This window comes from Euprymna scolopes, chromosome 2, assembly GCF_053919585.1.
Source record: "Euprymna scolopes isolate OS-2025 chromosome 2, ASM5391958v1, whole genome shotgun sequence".
NCBI lineage: Eukaryota > Metazoa > Mollusca > Cephalopoda > Sepiida > Sepiolidae > Euprymna > Euprymna scolopes.
In genome coordinates, this window is record NC_136483.1 from 76,098,269 (window position 1) to 76,122,874 (window position 24,606).

Here is a 24,606-nt window from a genome sequence, read left to right on the forward strand (position 1 = left end):
TTTTGTTGTTTTTTGTCAAGAAAAAAAATTAAAAGAATCCTTTTGGAATTGGAAATTTGGCCTAAAGTTTTCCAATTTTGATACCACAAAAAATTCCAATTTTTCCAATTCTCAAATAAAATTCTGATTAATCGGTCCAATACTAATACTATGTATATGTGTGTATGTGTGTGTGTATATATATATATATATATATATATATAATATGCACACACTAGCAAGAAGAATCAATGTTATCCAGAATTGAATAAGGATTAACAAATGTTACATCTTCCCATAATTTTTTATTGTCATTGAAATCTGTTAAATTGTCCATTTTTTAATTAAATCGATTAATTGCCTACTCTAGTTAGGAACCCTGCACTCTCAGTGTACTGAGATGAAGCTTCACGTGCGTTCTCTACAGTGACTTAGTCCACAATACATTATAATCTACATTGTGCTGTAGAAAATCTACTGTTGGTTTTATTAAATTATCTGTAAATAATGGTTTCACTTAAAGTTTAAAATACAAAAGTCAAGTATCATGGTTCAGTTATACTCCAAACAGAAACATTCATTTCAAATGTGCCCTATCTTATCAAAAAAAAACATATATATATATATTAGTTAATTTTTTGTTTGGAGTTTTGTTTTGCTGTATCCGTGGATTAAATTAAGTATTCCGTATGAAATTTTATACAGATTCCCGAGTTTGACACGATACACCCGAAGAATATTCAATGTTAGACTGGCTGAAACATTGTGAAGATAAAACTAAAGATGAGGTCCGAATAATCAAATAATAATAAATCAAATAAATAATAATCAAAATAATACAGAATATCACAAACTTTTTATAGATTTAAAAAAAAAAAAAAATTATAACAATATTAAAATATCAAAACATTTCTTTTTAATTTCATACAAACAGAATTTTCATTTTCCCTAAATCATAGTATATTTTGTAAAAAAAAAAAAAAAAAAAAAAAAAAAAAAAAAGATTGAAATGAGCCAAACAAACATTGATCACCTAGAGTCACCACACTCGCATATATGCTGCTTTATTTATTTACGTGAACACTGAGGATGATTTTTACTAAGAGATAAATACATCCTACATTGTTTACGTGATAAATATTTTGATGGTAGGCTGAAACAATTATATACTGCAAATGGAATTAAAACAATAAGATTTTTTTTTTGTGAATTTATAAGTGCATTCACTGTGGTTAATATATATATATCTCCATCCAATACAAAACCTTTGTAAGAATACTCTTAGACACATCAAGTACTTTTGTGTGAAATTTTAAAAAAATCATCCCAGTCGTTTCACAGTCCATGAGGAACGAACGCACACAGTTTCTTTTCTATAACAGTAGAGATAGAAATACTATAATGATCTGTTTTATGACGTTTTGCGAATTCCATGGTGCACATTATCAGCCTTGTCCAGACAATAATGGTCATCGACTTGAACATGATTCTTCAATTACACTTGTATTTTAGGCTATTCCATTTCACTTTGTAATGTATCAACCTAAAAGAAGCTCACGTAATCGTGCACTTTACATCACCGATGCTGATTTTGCTGATGACATTGCACTGTTGTCTGACAACCTCATTAGCGCCCAAGCACTCCTATCTTCTCTTGAATCAGCAAGCAGCAAACTGTACAGGGCTTCACCTGAATGCTACCAAGACTAAGTGTATGCTAATTAACATTCGCAAAAATCATGAAATTAAAACCCTCGCAAATAACATCCTCAAATGTGTTGTAGACTACAAGTATTTAGGATCACACATCTGTTACTCTGAGAAAGACTTTAACATTAGAAAGGGTATTGCATGGACTGCTTGTAACAAAATGGATAAGATCTGGAAATCTAATCTTGCTTGCAAATTCAAAATCCAAGTTTTCCACGTACTTATTGAGCCAGTCTTACTTTATGGATTTGAAACTTGGACTCTTTCAGTAAAACAACAATGTCGTTCGAATGGATGCTACACGCGTCTTTTGAGAAGAGTACTCAATCTCTTGTGGCAAAATCACCCAACTTTAGAAATGATAGATGTTGATTTACCGAGATTATCAACCTCAGTTTGCAAGAGACGTGCTCAGTTTGCTGAGCATTGTGTACGTGCCGTAGATGAACTTGTTTCATCATTTGTACTGTGAAGTCACCCATCATCTCACAATCGATCATGAAAGTTAACTTTTCCAGATAGGATACAACGGGATACATTTATCTCCAATGAAGGTCTTTTGCGTGCTATGACAAATAGGGAATACTGGAAGGGTGTAGGAAGTTCTATCTTGGCTGAGGCTGCAGGATGATGATGCTGATTGTAATGATTTTAGTATCATTCGAAGTGCAAGTACATTTTTTTGACATCCTATATATATATATATAAGCAGGTTGCTTATTGTAAAATATACATAAATATTATATTTTAATTAATGCAGATGTTTATTTATTATAAACACAAATACGATATGTATTAAATTTTAAAAAAATTGTAGTAAAAAAATACAGAAAGAAAATGAGATATCTGCATGCGAGTATTATGTTTTTTTTAAACAGTTCACTTCTTGTAAATAAAAGAACAAAGAAAAAAAAAAGATATTCGACCTGAGATAGAAACCAAAACCTAAAGACAGTGAGTCAAGTACGATAACCATTAGGCCAACTTGACACAACCTTTAAAAAGTGTTTTCAAACCTAATTATTCTTAACATAAATAATCTGTCATGTGAACGATCATGAAACAGTTGACAAACAGATAAAAATCTGATGACCCCCCCCCCTATATACCAGTTTTTTAATTTTGACCTCTTAGCAGCCATTTTTTTTTCTGGATAAAACCCAATTAAAATGTTTTCCACACGTCTGATTACCTCATATACCAAATTTAAAGTCTGTAGATCAAAAATTTGTTAAGTATATAGGTTGAGAAGTGTCCTCTCTCACACGCACATGCACACATTCTCACTTATATATATATATATATATATATATACATATATATATATATATAAAAATAAAATTTATTTTTTTAAATTATTATCAAAATTCTCATTTTCAATTTTCACAGACATTAAGACGTAAAGAAAAAGAACATGAGGTGGAAGTACAAAGATTAGCCCAGAACAAAATTTCATTACGGGAGAAATTACGTTTTTTGAAAATGGACCCTAGTTTAATGAATATTGAGTGTTCTTTAAAAGATGAACCAGATACTGAAGATGAAGAAGACATGTACTCTACATCAACAGCATCAGGTAATTCATTTCGATCCTATCTTTTTCTTTTAAGATCTTTTTCATCTTTTTTCACTTTCTTTTGATCATAAACAAATTTACATTTCCATCTGAAAAAGAAAAAAAAAAAATGGTGCTTGTCTACATTTGGGCCTGTAAAAAAAATTCAAAGACGTCAAATTCTAAAAATCACATAGTTTTTTTTTTTTTTTTTTTTTTTTAAGAAAATCAAATTTTATGACACATCTATAATATAAATCAAATTTTATGACACATCTATAATATAAATCTCACCTGTCTGTTTAAATGTATGTATGTTTGTATGTTTCACAAAAACTTTCGACAGAGGCGACTGATCCTGACAAGATCAGTATGATTTTGAAACCTGACGTCTCTGACAACAAATATCGAAAAATTGGCCAAAAAAACATGAATTCCTTCACACTAAATTCAGCCATTTTGTACAAGGCAGGGTTGATTTTTTTCGCCGACATTTTAGCAAATCTTTGTCACCGTTGGATTGACTTCAGCTAATGTCACCACTTTTGACTTTCGGTCGCATCATGGAGACATCAAATTTTCTTTCACTTTCATTTCCGCCTTCGCGTCACGGGTTTGAGCTTGCCTGTCTACTACCACTTTTTTTTGCTCAACACACACCTCCAAAAACCCGGGCAATGCTGGGCACAAGGCTATTTTTATCGAAGGATTAGTGTGCAATTTTAATTACAAATGATCAGGAATGTAGGATCAACAAGAGCAGACAAATCAACTTTTGAAAAAAAAAAAATCTTTCCACCCTTGAAAAATCCTTTGAAATTACCACTTTTATAAGTTTTTGGGGGTGCTGAAAACAATAACATTTAGGAATTCAATTTAATGTAAAACGAGCACCGATACGTTGACCCCCCCCCCGAAATTCTGTGTTTACATTGGGGGGGGGGGTCGTTTTCTTAAATAAAAAAAGACTACTTCATCGATTTACGTGATTTTTGGAATATGACATCTTTGTACCGTGACAGGTACGTACATCATAAAGATTTTTCTTGAAAAAAAATTTTTTTATAGGCCCAAATGTAGATAAGCACCAAAAAACAAATCGGATTTTGATAGTTACACATCACTCGTAGACAAAGTTCAAAAAACCTCTCAAATCTAATCTATCGACCAACCTCTCACCCCTGCCCCATCGCCACATTGTCGCATGCCTGTGCCTGTTTTACAAGTATTTTAATGGCATGTGCTCTGATGAACTCCTAGCACTTTTGCCCCTTCAATATATATATATTCCCAATTAACCTGACAAGTGGCAAAATCCCACCCCTTCACTGTTGAGGTTCCTAGATGCTGGAAAGCCTTTTACTTTAACAGTTTCTTCCCCGGATTGCTACATTTTGGAATTCGCTTCCTGTTTCCTGCTTCTCTGACTATACTGACCTGCAGAAGTTTAAATATAATGTGGGAAGACATCTTGCTACTCAACTCCCCACAATCCCCTATTAGACCTGATTCCAAATGGTAACACCTTACGTCCAAGTGGCAATATTCCTTGTTCAAGGGTAAAAAAACAGAACAAAAAAAAACAACAGTCAATTTATTTTTTTTATTTTCTTCATTTTGGTGTTATGGAGGAGGTTATCCCTCGGAGTAAAAGAGAAGAGAAATATACGTGATCATTTTCACGTGTGTTTTGCTCCAGGTTCAAGCAGGAAATTTAAGTAAAAGATGGTCACACACTTTTAGAAGACACTTATTTTGAATAAAATTTAAACGAGAAATTTGAAAACTTTATTTCCTGCTCGAAGCTGGCGGGAAAAACACGTGAAATCATCAGAACAGCACATATATTTCTCTTTATTGTACTCTGAGGGATCACCTCCTCCATAACACCAAAATGAAGAAAAGAAAAAAAAAAAGGGGGAAAAAACGGGCCTGATCATGTTATTTTTAGCGAAATATTGGACTTAGAACAATAAAATAAAAAAGTAAATAAAAAAATACTTTAAAATTTTCAAATTTCTCATTTAAATTTTATTCAAAATAAGTGTCTTCTAAATAAGTGTGGGATCATCTTTTACTTAAATATAATTTTTCTTCATCTCTCCTAAACATTAACCCAGTCTAAGAATATTAAACTAATCGTAACAATGAGGAGTAAAGGATGATAATGGCATCTGTGAATGTGCTCGATTAACTATAGATAAAATTCCCAAAGTGACCGAGAGAAAGTGATAAAACTGTAGTTTAATGACTCGAACACAATGCGATGAAAAATTGTGTTTTATATTGTTTTTGTTGAATATTAGTAAATTAGAAACTATTTTAAGTTCAGATCTATTTAGTGTTATGCTTGTAATCTTAAGAATATGCTTAAAATGTGTCCACATGATGAAATAATCGCTAACTTCCATTTGTATAAAGACTCCATTTTTTTTTCTAGCAATTATTTCAGCATTCATTTAAAATATTTCAAGTGTGTTCTTAAGATTACATGTGTAATGTAATAGATCTTATAATTTGAGCACATAAAAAAGGAAGCCATTTTTAATTTTGTTCAAATGTCAAAGAAAAATGCCTATGTAAAAAAAAAAAAAAAAAAATTGATTTTTATTTTTACCTTGAAAAGGTGAGCATGGGAAACTAAATCCATTATTAATTTTAATTATGCATTCCCATTCTAAAATACATACATATATACATATTACATGTATATATATATATATATATATATACATGTAATATGTATCCGTAAAAAAAATAGAATTTATTTTATTTTTTTTTTGTTTGTTTAGTAAAATGAAACCAAAGCTAAAGGAGAAAATAGGAAATTTTCAGTAAATTAGAAAGAGAGTATTGTGCATAAAAATAAAGTTAAAAAAAAAAGTAAATTTTAATTTATGTGCACCTAAAAATAAACATGTAAAAAGTATTTGCTAAAAAAATACAAAGAAAAAGTTTTCAAAAAGTGATTTTTTAATATGTATATATTTTTTTATTTTAGTAAAAGTTTAAACATTTGTTATGCATTAGTATATTGTGTTAATACAAAGAAAATGGATGAAGTTTAACGTCTGTCTTGCTTAGGACAATTTTCTGTTTCTATTTTTTTTTTTTTTAATAAATATCTGGGCTTGTGAAAAGTTATTTTAAGTCAAATTCTAACAAGTTTAGGGGCAAAACATTTCAATTTTATTTTTGTTGCCCGTTTTGTAAATATATCAGCGATATTTTGGTATGGTGCTATGTAATTTACAATAATGGATTCCTTTTTTTTTTTTTTTTTTTACTTCATTTCTTATGAAGTGATATTTGATATCTATATGCTTAGATATTTGGTGAATTACTGTGTTCTGCACTAGGACTATGTTGGCTTGATTATCACAATTAATTACTATAGGAGTAATAGTTAATTCTGGTTTTAAACAGTTTTTAGAGTAGCTTTTAGGTATAGCACTTTTTGTGCAGTATGTGTAAGCGCTATGAATTCCATCTCATACATAGAGAAAAATACAATCTGCTTCTTTTTAGATTTCTATGAAATAATAGGCTCATTTTTTGATAGTCTAAAACAATATCCAGATATACTCTTTCGATCTTCATTTCCCCAATCTGATTTTGAAAACCATTCTAATTTTAGGGCATGTGTTGTTTTTCTAAATACTAAATGCTGTTCCTTAGTTCCATTTAAATAATAAAGGACTTGTTTAACTCTGTTTAAATCCTCCATTGTCAGTCTTGATAATTTTTGTGATAGTTTTGTTACTGTGTAACATATGTCAGGTCTTGTAGCAGTTATTAAATATATAAGGCTCCCTATTATCTCTTGATATATGTTGTCAATTATTTCAAATTCTGTGTCTGTATTTTTATTGATATCATTTTTGACCAGTGTAGAGTGTTTCTTGCATTCCAAACTTTAATAATATTTATCAATGTACCTCTATTGATTCATTTCAATAATTCCTTTTTGTTAAAATGTTTTTGACTATTAATGAGGGTATGACACCAGTGATTTCGACGATAACCACAAAACCAATTAGAAGCTTCAAAAGTTATAAAAAATGTTGAATTTTGGATTCAATTAGTTTGCCGTCGGCCTCTGTCTTGAAACGACTCAAGATCGAGACTGCATTGATTCTTCGTTGCCATCTTTGTTACTAGGAATTACTTAACACTCGAAATCGTGACTGCATTGATTCTTCATCAATTTGATTTACTGCCGCCAACTTTGTTCAACATAATGTTTAAACACTTAACTGGTTATGCGCCCAACCATCATCTTTTCTTTGACGGATCGGAATCTAAATTTGAATTGTGGCAGGTGAAATTTTTGGGATATCTAAGGATTCGAAAACTATACAAAGTTATACAATCTCCAACAGAGAATCCTAGCGACCCTGAATTTCTTGAAAAGAACGCGACTGTTTTTGCAGAACTGATTCAATGCTTAGACGATAGAAGTCTGTCTCTGATTATAAGAGATGCCTTGGATGATGGATGGAAAGCATTGAACATATTAAGAAAGCATTATTTATCAAAAGGGAAACCAAAAATTATATCTCTATATACAGAACTCTCTCTAAAACGTAACGAAGATGAAATTATTACCAACAATGTTATAAGGCAGAAAACTCTTGGGTTAAATAATAAGCAATAGCCTGTTAATATCAATGATGCTCAAGGGACTTCCAGCCGATTTTAAACCATTTACAACTGTTATAACACAAAAAGACAAACCCATAATTTCAGTGAATTTAAAGTGGCATTGTGTAGTTACGAAGAGACGAATCGGTTGCTCGCGGACAATAACTCTAGCAATATCATGAAATTGAAAAATGCTTCTTGAAAACCGATACAACCAAATTACACATCTCACTGCAATGTTTTTCCCAAAAGTAATTTTCCTAAGAAAAAAAATAAAATTATCTTCTATAATTATGGATGACTCAACCACAAAAGTTTCCAATATCGATATAAAAGCTAAGAAATGGACTCCATCAAAAATGTTGAACTTTGAGGAAGAACATACATTTCTATTCACATGTAACTTTGACAACACGACAAGCGGTAAAAATTTTGTAGACTGTGGTGCTACAGCACACGTTATCACTAAGGAATCTGATTTCATTAATTTTGATTCAAACTTTAATCCACAGAGTTATTTTGTCGAACTTGCTGACGGTAGTCAAATAAATGATATAGTCTTGAAAAGAGGTGCTGCTAAAATATCCCTAAAAAATAATAAAGGCGAAATTTGTAACTGTATTCTTAAAAATGCTCTTTTCATAACTACATTTAAGCAAGACATATTTACCGTGCAGGCCGCCATTAAACAAGGCGCGAATATAAATTTTGGCCAAAATAAGTCAAAATTGATATACCCTAATGGAACTGTATTTGACATTAAACAAAATGGCTGACTATATTACTTAAAAAGTATGGTTCCCTCAAAAACTGCCTTTCACAACTTGGAAACCTAGCATAAAATTCTTGGACACTGCAATACAGCTGATGTTAAAAATTTACCAAATGTAGACGAAGGAAAATAATACCTTCAGATGATCTTTCAAATTGTGATGTGTGTGCACAGGGAAAAATGGAAAAATATATAAGCAAAACACCAGACAAAAAGGTCATGAAAATTCTCTCCCTTATGCACTGTGACTTGGCAGGCTCAATAAGCCTGATGGGAAGAAATAATCTAAGGTATGTTTTGAATTTTGTTGATGATTATTCAGGTTTAATTTTGGTTTATTTTCTAAAAAACAAATCCGACACTATCCTCGCCACTAAGAAATAGCTGATATTGTCCCATACGGTTTGGTAAAATATATTCGCTCAGACAATGGAACTTTGAACTTCTATTAATTAACCATCGTATTAGACACGAGAAATCAGTGGCGTATTCCTCATTTCAAAATGGCACTGCTGAAAGAGCATGGTGAACCCTTTTCGAGATGGCAAGATGTCTACTTATCAAATCGAGATTAGCGCATATTTTATTAACGTACGCTTTAATGGTAGCAGCATATATCACAAATAGATCATTCAATAGAAGATTGGGCAAAACCCCGTATGAAGCGTTTTGTGGTGTAAAATCAAAACTGAACCAAATGCATATATTTGCTTTGAATTTATAGAAAATACCTATAAATTAAATATTAAAAGTGAAAAAGGTATTTTCGTAAACGTAGTCCAGCATATTTAATCTACTTTCCAGACAAAATGCCATAAAAAAGGTTAGATGTGTAAAATTCAATGATATATTGAATTTAAAAAATGACGAACCAGTGGACAAAAAACGTGAGGAAATATTACCTAGTATCTTAATCGATCACAATGAAAATATTAATACTGACGACAATTGCAGTAAAACTACTGACGTAAATATTAACCAGACACGTCGATACCCGATAAGGGAGCGAAAAAGGCCAGCCTTCTTAAAAATTGAAAAGATACAAGACTATGTAGTGGATTACTGCTACTCATTGAAAAGCGCACCAGAAAGTTATAATGAGGCGGTTAATTCAGAAAATCATCAAGAATGGAAAAAGCTATGAAATCTGAATTGAAAGTTTTATCTGAAAATAATACATATGAAATGGTGGCAAAACCAAAAAGATAAGAATATAATTTCTTCTCACTGGGTTGTCTCCAAAAAATCACAGCTTCTGGCAGTGAAACTTTTAAAGCAAGATTTGTTACAAAAGGTTTTTCACAAATTTCTGGAATGGAATATTTTGCCACATTTTCACCAATGACAAATTTAACGACAATTAGAATTTTATTACAATTTGTTGCTCAATACAATTAAAAAATACATCAAATGGATGTAAAAAATGCTTATTCTCCAATTGATTGTGAGATTTATATTTACCCTCCAGAGGGATTTAGAATGAAAAATAAAAATTTTGTATGGAAACTGAATAAATCGCTGTACGGTCTAAAACAGTGTTCACAATTGGAATTTGATACTCCATAATTATTTAAAAGAACAAGAATTCAAGCAATGTCTCATACCATGTATACCAAAAATATAGATAATAAATTGTTGATTTTGATTTTTTGGGTTGACGATATATTACTTCTCTCAACTTGTAACAAAATTTTAAAAAATTTTGAAAGATGTTAAAAATAAATTCAATAAAAATTTTAAATGGCCGATCTTGGACAATTGTCATGTTTCCTCAGTATAAAGTTTACCTATGAAAATGAAACTACGGGGTGACCCCCAAAAAATAGGACATTCAATTGTTTTTCTGAGCATTTTACAGTCAACGGAGAAAAAAAAAGGCCAAAGACCCTAGTGTTTTGATGTGATGTTTTGAATATAATAAACTAGTTATGACCAAAGTTTCATTTCATTCATTACTAAGAAATGGGGCCTAATTAGAGTTGGGGCCCGTTTTTTGGGGGGGTCACCCTGTATAACAATGAACCAATCACGGTACATTGAAAAAATTCTGTTAAAGTTTGGAATGCGAGATTGCAAACCACATATAACTCCCGTTGAGATTGATATAAATAAAAATATAGAGACCAAAACTAAATTAATAGACGATCGATTATACAGAGAAATTATTGGAAGCCTAATCTATTTGATTACCACCACTAGGCCTGATATGTTACACTGTAACAAAGCTATCTCAAAACTTATCAAAACCGACAATTAAGGACTTTACTTGTGCAAAAGAAGTCCTTCGTTATCCAAAAGGAACCAAGGAACAATCTTTAATATTTAAAAAGTTGATATATCCTCTAAATTTAGAAGGATTTTCAGATTCAGATTGGGGTAACTCTAAGGATAGAAATAATGGGATATTATTTTAGACTGTCAAAGACTGGACCGATGTCTCCTGGAAAACTAAAAAAACAACAAATTGTTGCCCTTTTTACATGTGAACAGAGTTTGTGGCCTTTACGCACTCAGCACAGGATGCAATTTTTTAAAGCACCCTTCTAAAATCTATTTTAAAATTATATCTAAGTAAAAAAACCAATAGTAATTCATTGTGACAACCAGAGTAGTATCTTATTAGCAAATAATTCTATAATTCATCAAAAGTCGAAGCATTTTGATATCATTTCATAAGGGATGAAATAAGTAAAAAAAATCTATTACTCTTAGTTATGTAATATCTGAGAATAATATAGCCAACATTTTCACTAAACTTATAAAAAGGATAGAATTAAAACATTTTATAGCCAAACTTTTTGGAATTTAATCATGAATAAATCTATTTTCAGAAACTCGAAATGAGAAGTCGAAACCATGCAAAAGAGAAAAATGAATAAATAATTGTAAATTGTAAATTGTCCTGGGCATGACGTTAAACTGTGACCATTTTTCTCTTACTAACCAAATTAACCAACTAAGACCTAACAGAATGTTTCCAGCTTTTGTTTAAAAAAAAAAAAAAAAAAAAAAAAAAGTGTGTATATTTTTGTGTGTGTGTGTAGATAAATATTTCAATAGTATTATATCTGTATGTATTTATTTGTGTGTGTGTGTATATATATATATATATATATATATATATATATATATATATATATATATTTGAAAAGTATGTATATGTGCATTTTTATATCTATTAAACAAAAAAAAACTTAATGTGATTAAAAATGGCTTCTTTTTTGCACACATTATACCAATATATTGATATATTTTTTTGACCAATGAGAATTAAGACAAATTCAAAAAAAATAAACACGCACAAAAAAATGTTATTTTAATTATTTATTTGTTTATTTATTTATTTTTCTTTTCTCAAATCAAACCAAATTGAATCCGAAAGGATTTTTTCATTACATTAAGGGGGGAGGGTAAAATATTTTTGACTACTAATGAGGGTATAACACTAATGATTTTGACGATTGATTTTATAATCACAGATATAATAATCAACCAATCAGAAGCTTCAAAAGTTATAAAAAATGTTGAATTTTGGATTCAATCAGCTCGCCGTCAGTCTGTCTTGAAATGACTCAAGATCGGGACTGCATTGATTCTTCATCGCCATCTTTGTTACTAGGAATTACTTAACACTCAAAATCGTAACTGCATTGATTCTGCATTGATTTGATTTACTGCCGCCATCTTTGTTTAACATAATGTTTCAACACTTAACACTTTTTCGTGAGTAAATTGTATGGCCAGAAATCATGATATCTTGCCAAGATAGGTCATTTTGAATTTTTTATTTAATCTGTTTTTAACATCTGTTAACATTGTCACAATTTGATGCGATTAAAATGTTATTGACCCATAAAACTAAAATCAGTAGTTTATTGTCTTTGTTTTGTGTATACAAACAGGAGTCAACTGGGCATTGTTTGAATTGTTGTTCAATCATATAATTATGAAATACTCTGTTCCAGATTCGACCGCTCTGTCTCAGATGGTACAGTGATTTGTTAAGCGTCCACACGCAATTTTTATTTTTTATTATGAATCCCTCTGGAGAGGTAATATAAATTTCAGTCTGTCAGAGCATTTAAACAAGCATTTTTTTACATTCATTTGATGGACATTAAGGTTATATTGCAATGCAATTTTCAATAAAATTCTGATTGTTGTTAGATTTGTAGTCAGTGAAAACGTAGAAAAATGTTCTATACCGTAAATCTGAGCGTATTCTTTAGCAACAAATCTAGCCTTGACTGTTCAACACCTGATGCTGTAGTCTTTTTTGTAAAGACCAATCTTGTAGAAATGGCATGTTTATCCTTTGGGAAAAGCACTACCAATTGGGTATTATTTTCTGTTAAAGCATCTATTTCACTTTCCATTGCTATTTCCTACTGTTGACAATGTTCTGAATTAATTGCTTCATTAAAGCTTTTTGGGGTGTTATCTATGGAAAAGTAATAGTCAATTTGATAATCTTCCAAATTGTCGACCACAAAAAAAAATGAGGTCATCTTCTATTTCTTTTTGGGTAACATTCTGATGAATTTTCGATTTTAACATCAGCATCATTGCTGTCATCATTATTAATACTCTTGTCCTCGTCAATGGTGACTTCATTGTTGTCATTTATTTTATGAATTTGAGGAAATATTAATTCATCCTCTTCGTATGATGGATTTTTGTCTTTGAAATTATGTGTCTGTGAATTTTACACATTGGATTTTTTTGATTTTTTTTTTGGGGGGGGGGGGGAAAAATACTAAATAGGCTGAGCTGTTTTTATCCTACCCAAGGAATATACCTCAACCAGTTTTGATATTTAATTTGCTTTTAAGTCTTATCTATAAATGCAAAGCAAAATGAACTAAATACATGCATTCTGCTTAAATTTGGCTTTCTACCGCAGAAAGCTTCATATGGGGTTCAAGATAATTTTTTGTTAAAGGACCGGTTGCATATAGCTGCAGCAGTCATTAGTGCACACGTCCAGAGGTTTTTTGGGAGTTTTGATTCAATAAGTAGACATCTTGCCATTTTAAAAAGTGTCCGCCATGATCTTTCTGCAGTTTGGTTTTGCTGAGGTGAATTAGCGACCAATTTTTCATGTTTGATACGATGATTAATTAATAAAAGTTCAAAGTCTTTATTAGTGAATTCTGTATCATTGTCAGAGTGGATACCCTTTATTGCATGGTAGAGGGTCATGTCAGCTAAGTATTTTTTAGTTGCTAGCAAGGTATCAGATTTGTTCTCTAAGAAATAGACCATTATTAAAACCGGAATAATTGTCTACAAAATTTAATGCATACCTGAAATTTTCTCTACCCATCAGTTCCACAGGACCATTCAAGTCATAATGTACCAGTGATAGGATATTCATGTCTTTCTTGTCTGGCATCTTGTTTTGGTACTTTGCCATTTTACTGCAGTTTGTCAAGTATTTTGAAGTTTTTATTTTCATTTCGTCAACAACATTCGGCAACTTTTTGATATCTGGAATTTTAATGCCATGTCTGTAAATCATGGCAGGCGGTTTTTGATAAGACTACACTGTTTAAATAATATAGTCTTCCATTTCCTTTAATATCGAATACAGTTCCATTCGGGTACACCAGTTTTAATTTTTGGGACTAAAGTTTATATTTGTGGTGGCTTGTACAGAAGATATATTTTGTTTAAATTTTGGGATTAGAAGAGTGTTTTCCAGAATACAGAAACAAAGTTCACCTTTATTGTTCCTTTGCGAGATTTTGGCATTGCTTCTTTTCAAAATGATATCGTTTACTCAACTGCTATATGACTGAGGGTTAAATCGATAAAATCCAATTAATTCATAATTACATGTGCCGTTACCCCACAATTAACAAGAAAGTTGTTACTGTTTGTTGAAGTGAAGAGCTCTCCACATTTTTAATATAGTCCCCTTTGAAATTCTTGTATCTATGTTGGAAATTATTGTGATTGGGTTGCCCACAATTAATGTTCATCCTTTTCTTAGGAGAAAAATTTTTTTGGAAAAGTTACGGTTTTTATTTGAGGTAAAGGTATGATTTAATTTTGGTGTTTTTAAGTAGACATTTTTAAATTTGATATTTGTATTCCGTTTTTTTCAGTGATCATCTTCTCAATTTCCTCGTAACTCCTAAGTGCTACTTTGAATTGATTAAAAGTGATGGGTTTTTTTTCCGAATTATCATGGTGGTAAACGGCTTAAAACTACTAGGCAACTCTTTAAGGACCATGGAGATTAACAGATTGCCGCTAATAACTTTGCCAGACATTTTTAATGAATTTGCTGTAGTTTTGACTCTTATAATATAATCTGTAATCGTCTCGGCTTACATACATTTTAGAGATATCAGTTCAGTATATAAAGAGATAATTTTAGGTTTTAGGTTTTCCTTTCAATAAATAATGCTCTCTTAATATGTTCAATGCTTTTCAGCCATCGTCCAAGGCTTCTTGAATTACCAGAGATAGACTTTTGTCATCTAAGCACTGTATTAATTCCGCAAAGACAGTTGCATTCTTTTCAATAAACTCTGGGTCGTTTCTGTTTTCAGGTTGTGCCTGAATTACCTTGCGTAACTTTAGGATTTGTAAATATCTTTAAAATTTTATTTGCCACAATTTGAATTTTAATTGGTCCATAATCTCTTGAATTGAAAGCCATGTTTAGTTTCAGAAGAGTTTCCGATGGGTAGCTATTCTGTACAATGAAGATTTTTCAGTGAGATACTGTTCTGTATAAATCTCAGACTTAAAAAAACAAAACAAAAAGAGTACATGTACTGGGGAGATATAGGCATGAGAGAAAAAAAATGAAAGGACTGATTTACCTTGTCACCGCTTCCAGTAGCGCTATGCTGGAAGTTAGGAAGTATGTTAGTTGACTATAACCATTGGCCTACCTATAGAATTATATTTGATGACTTTATTCAACATTAAATGACTCGGATGGATGATATGTCATAAAGCCAAAAAAAATAGTCATTTTGACTAAGCCGTTATCCATGTACAGTAGAGGGAGAAACTCAGTATCCTACCCCCGATTTGTGGGATAAAATCATGAAAATGACAATATTTGAATCCTTAAATATGTATAAATTATTTTTTGTGATGTATCTATTTACTTCTGTGATATATATGTATAGATAAAATGTTTAAATATAAATCATTGAAAATGTAATAGCACCTTGACATGCTTTTAAATTTTGTTTTCTGGAGACTTTCAATTATGGAAGAAATGTTTAAATACAAACTGATTTCACTCTAAAGTGATTTTTACTAAAAACTATTAAAAAAAACTTTGTCCTTTTCAGAAGGTGATGGTCCAATTATGAGTGATATTGAGGAAGAGAAAGTACGAGATTCGCCCAAAGGTATGCATTTTCTGGTACTTGTTTAGTTTAGCCAAGATATTAAAAAATGAAAATATTTAAAAAAAAAAAAAAAAAATTGTACGTACCCGCTATGGAATTAAGTTCTCATAAAAAAAATTTCACTTAATTTGATCAAGTATGTTTTTATTTTATTTTTATTTTTTTAACAAAGGAAAATCAAATTTTAATGAGATAAATTATATCCCGGCCATCTTGCTTATTTCACAGACGAGGAAAGGAGAGGTGTGTGACTTTAAACGAAAAATGATTAACAAAAGACAAAATGAAAAAGGGATTAAAAAAAGGGCAGAGAAATTCTGTAAAATGAGTGAAAAAACTAAAATATTTATCTGGGTATTTTTTTCTACCCATGTTTCAAAGAAATCTCATCAAATTTTGACAAACTTTACGCGGTGATGGAGTTATCTCCCTCCTTCTCATCTGTAAGATAGGCAACATGGTCAGGAACGATCAATCTCATTAAAATTTGGTTTTCCTCTGTAAAAAAAAAAAAGAAAAATACTTGATCAAATTAAGTAAAATTTTTTGTTAATGAAAACTTTATTCCACAACGGGGTACGTTCAATAAAATTTTTTCTCAATATTTTAATTTTTTTAATGTCTTAATGACTTGACAATTTCCAAACGCCTTTTTAATTTGTACAATGGATGGCAAATTAATGAGAAAATTTCCTCCATTTCTGTTTTGAAAAGATTTAAAATAGTTGATTATAAATAAATAAATATTTATTTAAAAAAAAAGAAAAAGATATGTCTGTTAATTTGGCTTCTAAAACTTAAATTTAAAAATTTGAATAACGCAACGCTTACATTGAGGGTAATCTCTAATTTATTTCACACATGCCCGTATGATCCCCCTAATTAAAACAGTTCAATAAAAATCATTGTTCAAAGAACTTTTCTAATGACATCATGCTATGAAAAAGGAAAAAGAACAAAAAACTGTTTCTAGTCCTAAAGATGTTATAGTGTCAAAACTTAAATTGATTTTTTTTGTCTTACTCATATTTGTTGCCCTCTTACAAAGCATATCACGACTTGAGCATAAGGGGCTACTATTTGAGACAATGTCTAAAAAAGATTAACAAGATATTTGTTTATGTTACATTTAAACTTCTGCATATCAGTACAGCCAGGGAAGCAGGCAGCAGGAAGGGAATTCCAAAGTCCAGCTGTTCGAGGAAAGAAACTTAGAATAGAAAGCTTTCTGGCATTTAGAGACAACAACAGTGAAGGGATGAGATATTATTGCTAACCGGGTTTGTCAGGGATATGTACGTTATATGAAAATTCATTGAGTAGAACCATTGTTATTGTGTTTTTAATAAAAAAAAAAAAAAGAAAGTCTATTGCTATAGACAACAAATATTGCAACCATGAACAAGTAATCTAAAACATTCGTTCCTGGTTATGTCCCCTCTGTGGGAATTCTTTACTGTCTACTTTATAATGTATAAGAAAAATGGAAATTTTCTGTATAAATTACTTTAAATGACTTTCTACTTGATGAATTTTCGTAATTTTTGGATATATTACTATTTTCGGTATGACAATTAAGTATGTCATATTGTTTTTTCTTAAAATGACTTATTTAAATCAGTTTGTTGACTCTGTCTTAACAAGCACTGAATACTTATTAAAAAAATATATATGTGCATTAGTTTGGCTTCTAAAACTTACACATTCAAGTATATATATATATATATACACACACACACACACGTATTATTTCATGTATCTATGTGAAATTTTATGTATCTAATTCCAGTATTTATTTCAACAGTGCTCAATATGTGAGTAGAGCTAGGTACTAAGTTTTGAAAATATATATGGCTATTAAGCTACACAGAATTTTTCATGTTTCATCCTTATTAGGATTCATCAGGCTATTGAATGGAATTGATATTACCGCATGTTGCTGAGTTTGCTAGTTTTTACAAAACAAAAGTTTATATATATCATAAATCTTTCGTTTGGTAGAATGAAATTCAACAGTGCTCGATTATTAAATAATAAGAGTGTAATATTTATTAGTAGTCTTACATAATATCTGATCAAATCAACTATGAGAGATTTATTTACTTTTTCTTTTTGCACATTTTTTAAAATTATTTTTTAATTTGGCTCTAAAATGTCCAATGTTTGGTAATATACTATTTTTTTTTTAATATTTTTTTTTATTCAATTTTTTCTACCTTTTGCAGAGAATCCTCCTCAACTTAAAGTTGAAAGAAAGACTTCCCCTATAATTACGGGCCAAGCTTTATCCACGGTTATAGGATCTGCTCCAGCTCGATTAACTTTTGCTTCTACTTCATCTGTGATGTCTACAACTACTTTATTGCCCGGATCCATAAAACCTTTCAAGAATAATATCAGCTTCCCGAGTGGGCCTCCGCCGAGTGGACCGACTACGCTGATTGCCAACAATACCATGTCTGCTAGTAACATTATTCATAACAACAATACTCATACAAACATAAGTCCAACCACTCAACGGCCGGTGATGGAAATTTTATACAAAACTTTGGCTCAAAGACAAGCCTTGAATAAACCGCTTTTTGGAAATTCGACAGGTAACCCACGGCCAGAAATCATTTCTGCTACAGGTGCTCTATTGTTTTTTGATTTTTTTTTCTTAAATACCATGTTTCTTTTTTTAATTGAGGGGGGAGCTTTTGGTATTTCTCAATCAAAGTATATATTTATTAATAAAACTGTATGACTACTTGCGTTCTTACTATTTATATTATTCAGACTACTGTTTTCATCTTGAATGTTATTTTTTAATTAAATATACAGGGTGTCCGAAAAGTCACCGAAGGATTTTGAACTTTAATAGATTCTTTATTTTTGAAGATATCTTTCTGTAATTTTAACACCATCTGACTAAGACATTGGGAATTTATGTCAAAACAATGCAAAATTCAAACAATCCTTATGAAAAATACTGTCTTTTAAATTTCCAGCTTCGCATATTTGTGTTATTTCCAAAACATTTATGACAGATTGCAGAATCTCTGGATTGCAATTTAACTCCTTTATTTCATTCCTTATGTTTTCCTTTAATTCTTTGCAGGGTTTGGGGTTTGATGTTTCGAGGTCTGCCAGCTCATGTAACGAAATAAGGGAGTTAAATTGCAATCCAGAGATTCTGCAATCTGTCATGAATAATGTTTTGGAAAGAGCACAAATATGCTAAGCTGAAAATGGGCAACATTTAAAAGACATTATTTTTTCATAAATAAAGATTGTTGAATTTTGCATTTTCTTAAACAAAATTTCCCAGTATCTTAGTCAGATTGTGTTAAAATTACAGAAAGATATCATCAAAAATAAAGAATCGAATTAAATGCAAAACCCTTCAGCGACTTTTCGGGTAGTCTGTGTGTGTGTCTGTGTGTGTGTGTGTGTGTGTGTGTGTGTGTGTATATATATATATATATATATATATATATATATATATATATATATAGTAATTTGTAGTGATTGATAGTGATAAGTAATAAGATTGTACTTCTAAAACCAAGAATAGGTTTAAAGCTCTCAATATTCATACTAGAATTTTCTACGAGGGCCCATAGCCTAGTGGATGAAATATTTGGTAAAATTTGGTTGTAAGTTATACTCTTCTGGTGGTTGAAGATTCAATCCTTAGTGCGAGCGACACTCAAAATACAATTGCGAATTAATGACTGACGGAGTGAGAGCGTAATAATAAATAAAAGCGTGAATTAAATAAAGCGTTCCATTCAAAATTCTATGCAGATCCTCAAGTTTGACAACATTGTGAAAATAACACTCAAGATGAGAACAATAGTCTGCAGAATCGAAATAATGCAGATTCTCAATACTCATCTCAAAAATTCAGAAATGTGCTTCTCTTGTTAATAATAATTAGGTGTTGAATCATTTTTTAATTCTATTAATCGATTATTTTAACATTTTGGTCTAGTGTCTGTTTTACATGCTGGTATGTATTGGCAAGTTTATTGAAATTGAAATGCAAAGTTTTATTTTCATTATATTTAAAAACTTTTAATGTGTACTCATAAACCTTTGCAAAATATAAACAACTAACAAATTGCAGAAACACGCATCAGTTATTGGCGGGAAACATAATATTTGAATTATTTTTATCATCAGAGTTTATAATTCTATTTGAATTATTTGTATCATCAGAGTTTATAATTCTATTTGAATTATTTGTATCATCAGAGTTTATAATTCTATTTGAATTATTTGTATCATCAGAGTTTATAATTCTATGGTGACTGAATTTAGAGGAGAAAAATGATTTCATTTTATTAAGAGGAAGAGCAATCTGGCCTCTAAAAAAAAAAATGCTTGCCCCCCCCCCTCGGTATTCCCTGGAAGGGGCACCTAAGATGACTAGCAGTAAATTAACCTCTTCACAAGGGAAAACGTAATGCCTCTGAGGGTGGACCTCTTGGAACTCCACAGGACCAAAGCCATACCTCAGAAAATAGGCAAAAATTCATCTCAACAATGGCTTTGGTGCCAAGAAAAAACTCCCACGTGGGTAACATGCCCTTTTCCATCAGAAAAATTTCTCAGTCTGAAGAAGATCAGAAGTTACATCAACTGAAATGTTGTAAAAATAATATTCAGGATGAGAACAGTAGTTCAAATCATAAAAATAATTCATTCTTGTTTTCAAATATTAACTAAAGATTAAAATAGATGACTTGTTTATAAATAAATCAAAATGCACACCGATCAACTTAATTTTGTAATTACATTATTTTTAAAAAAATTTATTTTATTCTACGCTATTGCATTTTTGATTTCCATAAACAATTGATTAATAGTAAAAAAAAAACATCAATGTTTATTGAATTAATACTAGAAATATAGACATGTGAGAAGTAGTGACATCCTTATATTAGTATAGACTAGACTCTCCAGGCCTGTATAAGCTTTGTACTATTATTGATATGAATAAATACAAATCGAAACGTTTTTCCTTTTTATAAATGTCCTATGTGAACACAAATTCCACAGTATTGTTGATATAAGTTAAAAGGAAAATTATTTATTTAAAATTAAAAAATTATGCTCCTTCTCCACAACATCAGCGCCATTTGACACCAGAAGGTTTTGAAAAAAATTCAAAATACGGACAGACATACAAACAGAAAGTGCTACTTATATTATTATATAAGGGGATATTTTTCTAATCATAATATTTGAACGGGTTTTAATACAGTTTAATAAAAAGTCAAAATTTGATATTTTGTGTCCCTATCTACTTGTCTCCCCAGGAGGGCAGTTATACACAAGTGTAATGTGTGGGAAACCCAGCTTCCCCAAACAATAGAAGCACTCTGGATTGAGACAAAATTAAAATTGTTACAATCTAGAAGGACTGAACAAATGAAATGTCAGAACAGATACTACCCTTTAAATAATTCATTTGCACAAAATATAAAAAATTATATTTAATACAAATTAAGTACAAGACCATCCAGTGTAGGGAGTTGGGAGCTGTTGGTCATCCTTAATCAATTAAGATAAAAAATGTCTATTACACTCTTAACTAGTCATCTCAGTCACCATAATACCACATTTACTCTCAGGGACCATTCTACTTAACATATTGCCAAATGTGTTGAAAATTTTATTTTTCATAAATATTTATATACATGGATTTTGTTGGAATAAAAAAAACAGGGAGTGGAGAAAGATGAAAAACAAAAAATTGCTTAGTAAGACCCTCTAAACCCTATCTAAATAATAGACCACTCACTATTTTCCTATTTGTTTGGAATTGAAAACAAGCAGATTGATCTCTAAATGAGAGTGGGATCTAAGTGGAAGCAAAAAAGAAAAGAGGGGATGGAGTTTTTGTAATAGGTGATGTCCTTCTAAGATAAATATGATTTGGAGGAGGTCACGGACAAAAAATTGAAAGTAGGGAGGATTTCTTTTACGGGATGGGATGGTGGTGGGTAACGCGTTCACTTGACAAACTAAGAGATTAAACATACCCGAAGGGCTGGGGTTCGACAGAACCAGGAACTGTGTACCATACAAAGTACATGTGAATTGAAGGTGTAATTTTGGCAAATATTTGGTATGCATGGTGATTCTCAAGGGTGTTTAGTTCTCTCTCCCACTGCACGAACTTAGACGCCAAGGTTGGAAAGTGGGATTGAGAAATGAGCGCCCCCAAGGAGGGCCACTCTGACCTGCAAAAATGCCTGGGCAGCCCTGTTGGCTTTCTCCGGTGAGAGCACCTCAGGCAATTAGCAATAAACTTAGAGAGAAGGAAAAGCCTGGAAGGGTGAACTTCCTAGAACTGCACAGAATGAAGCCCCCACTGCAAAACCAACAAGGATGAGGTCATTACAGGAATGGTTTAGTCTGTTGATTTTGGGGGCCCAGAATAAAAATGGCAATTTTTCAAGAATGCAATGTTTCAGCAGGCAACAATTGATGCTGATTTTTTTGTGTGTCTGAAAGTCGTGAGAGTTGTATTGTTTTTTGACTTTTTGTAAATGTGTCCTCATGAAAATGAAACCAACTACTTTGGGTCGTCATTGCTAACAAGATGGTGAATAATAATTCAACTTTGGTCTCCCGTATATTTGCCTTCTATTGTGTGAGCAATTCCACACCTTTTCGTATCTTTCAAATACTAGTGCATATTGTGAACTGAACGTATCTAAGCACCCATTAGAGTTTGCCCAGAATTTAACATAAACCACTCAGGTTTGCCTATAACCTGACGTAAAACACCAATCAGCCAATTAGAATGCAGCAGCGAGCAGACAACTTTGGGACAAATATCAGTAACTGTTGTATACCTTTAAAATTAAAATTTTAAATATTTTTTTTCCAAACAAAAAAAAGAAATGAGACAGTGAGAAACAACTTTTAGAAATGGAAGTGTGGCTGACTTTTAAAAAAGTGGTAATAGAACTATTTTTAAAAACAGAGAGCGAAAAGGCTTAAAACCTGAGAAAGAAAATGGCCTTTAAACCTTAATTTTAATCTGAATAAACATCTGTTTTTATTTATTTTTTTATAAATAATAAACTATGTATTAGATTCTTTGTAGATTCAAACTACCATTTTCATCTAGTGTTATTTTCAGTAGTCTGAAGAATCCAAATAATGAATCCACTACTTAAAAATTCGAAAAATTAATTAATTTTAATTGTTTTCATCTTTTTCCAGTGAACACAGTCCAGTCATCCAAAATGTTCCAGGCTGCAACGCCTTTAAATCCTCAAAATTCCGTTCGATCTGTTATCCCATTGCCTACAACTTCAGTAAAACCTGGTCTTCAATCGACAGGCATCAAAGTGGCTACATTAACCATTCCCGTAAACAAACCCACCAAAATGGCGATCACTCCTCACAAAAAAATTGTGGTTGAAACATCACCTGCTTCTGCATCTCCAGGTGTCTCGGTCACACAAGCATCCTCTTCCTCCTCCTCCTCCTCCTCCTCCTCCTCCTCCTCCTCTTCCACTTCAGTTTCTTCTTCAACATCAGTCAGTGGTTCTTCAACATCAGCACTGACTGCTATTGTAAGGACACCAGTTACCCCCCATCCGATCGTATCGCAGACTGTGCCTGTAATGTCTGCAGTCAAGCAAATTATTACCAATCCTGCTGGTAGTCCACTCGCCGTGAACCCATTGTTGGGCCAATCACTCAGCCGCGCACAAATTTTGAGTCCTTCGATGTTACCCTCACAACCAATGAGCAGCTCATCAACAACCACGTCATCTAACCAGATATCATCAGTGCATCCGGTTGTCTCTCTAACTCCAGTCTCACAACTTGTCTCCCCTGCGGTTCATGTCTCTCCGGGTCTCCAACAGGCCACTCAGCTTAACATGTTTCCAATAATCCAATCACAGCTCTTTCCAACCAATCAGGTCGTCGGACAATCGGTGACGGCCAAACCTCTCGTCATGGTTACGGTACCCACAACAACAACCGTACAAGTATCTGTTGCTATTACTCCCACCACAACATGAGGGAGAAAAGATTTTCAACACACACATAAAATATATATGTATACACACACATAAAATATATATGTATACACACACATACATTAGGGTAGGTCGATTTTTGAACAGTAACAAATACTGCATTTTGAAATTTGCAAATTAACTTCAAAATTACCACATAAAATATATTTCCAAATTTTGCCATTCTTTTTTTTTTTTTTTACTTGTGTAAATGAATTTAAAGATTAGACCTGTGTTAGTCTGATATAAGTTGGTCTAATTAAGATCTGTCCCTGAAGAAAATAAATATTGAAAATGTTTAATAATAGTTTTATTTATTTATAGAAATTTTAAGATATTGAAAACTATAATAATGTGATATAAAAGATTGAGCATGCCATGCCTGTTGAAATAAAATTATACAGAGCAATAGCTTTCAATTTATTGTTTATTTACTTGTCTCACCGTTTTCAATCAATAATAATACAATTCCGATATTTAATATTTCAAGGATATACCTCCTTTTCAAAAATCCAAAGTGCACTCTTCTCAGAG

The 24,606-nt window shown here is 31.5% G+C and overlaps 1 protein-coding gene across 1 annotated transcript in view; it reads left to right on the top strand.

Annotated features, from left to right (window-relative positions):
- Positions 1 to 24,204, top strand: part of LOC145292493 (uncharacterized) — an 80,727-nt gene extending 56,523 nt beyond the window's left edge. The window contains exons 6-9 of the mRNA XM_080138730.1: positions 3,079 to 3,265; positions 15,980 to 16,039; positions 18,265 to 18,636; positions 23,264 to 24,204. Coding sequence (XP_079994856.1) covers positions 3,079 to 3,265; positions 15,980 to 16,039; positions 18,265 to 18,636; positions 23,264 to 24,075 — 1,431 coding nt within the window. The 3' untranslated portion in view covers positions 24,076 to 24,204. The remainder of the gene's footprint in view (positions 1 to 3,078; positions 3,266 to 15,979; positions 16,040 to 18,264; positions 18,637 to 23,263) is intronic.
- Positions 24,205 to 24,606: the final 402 nt, after the last annotated feature.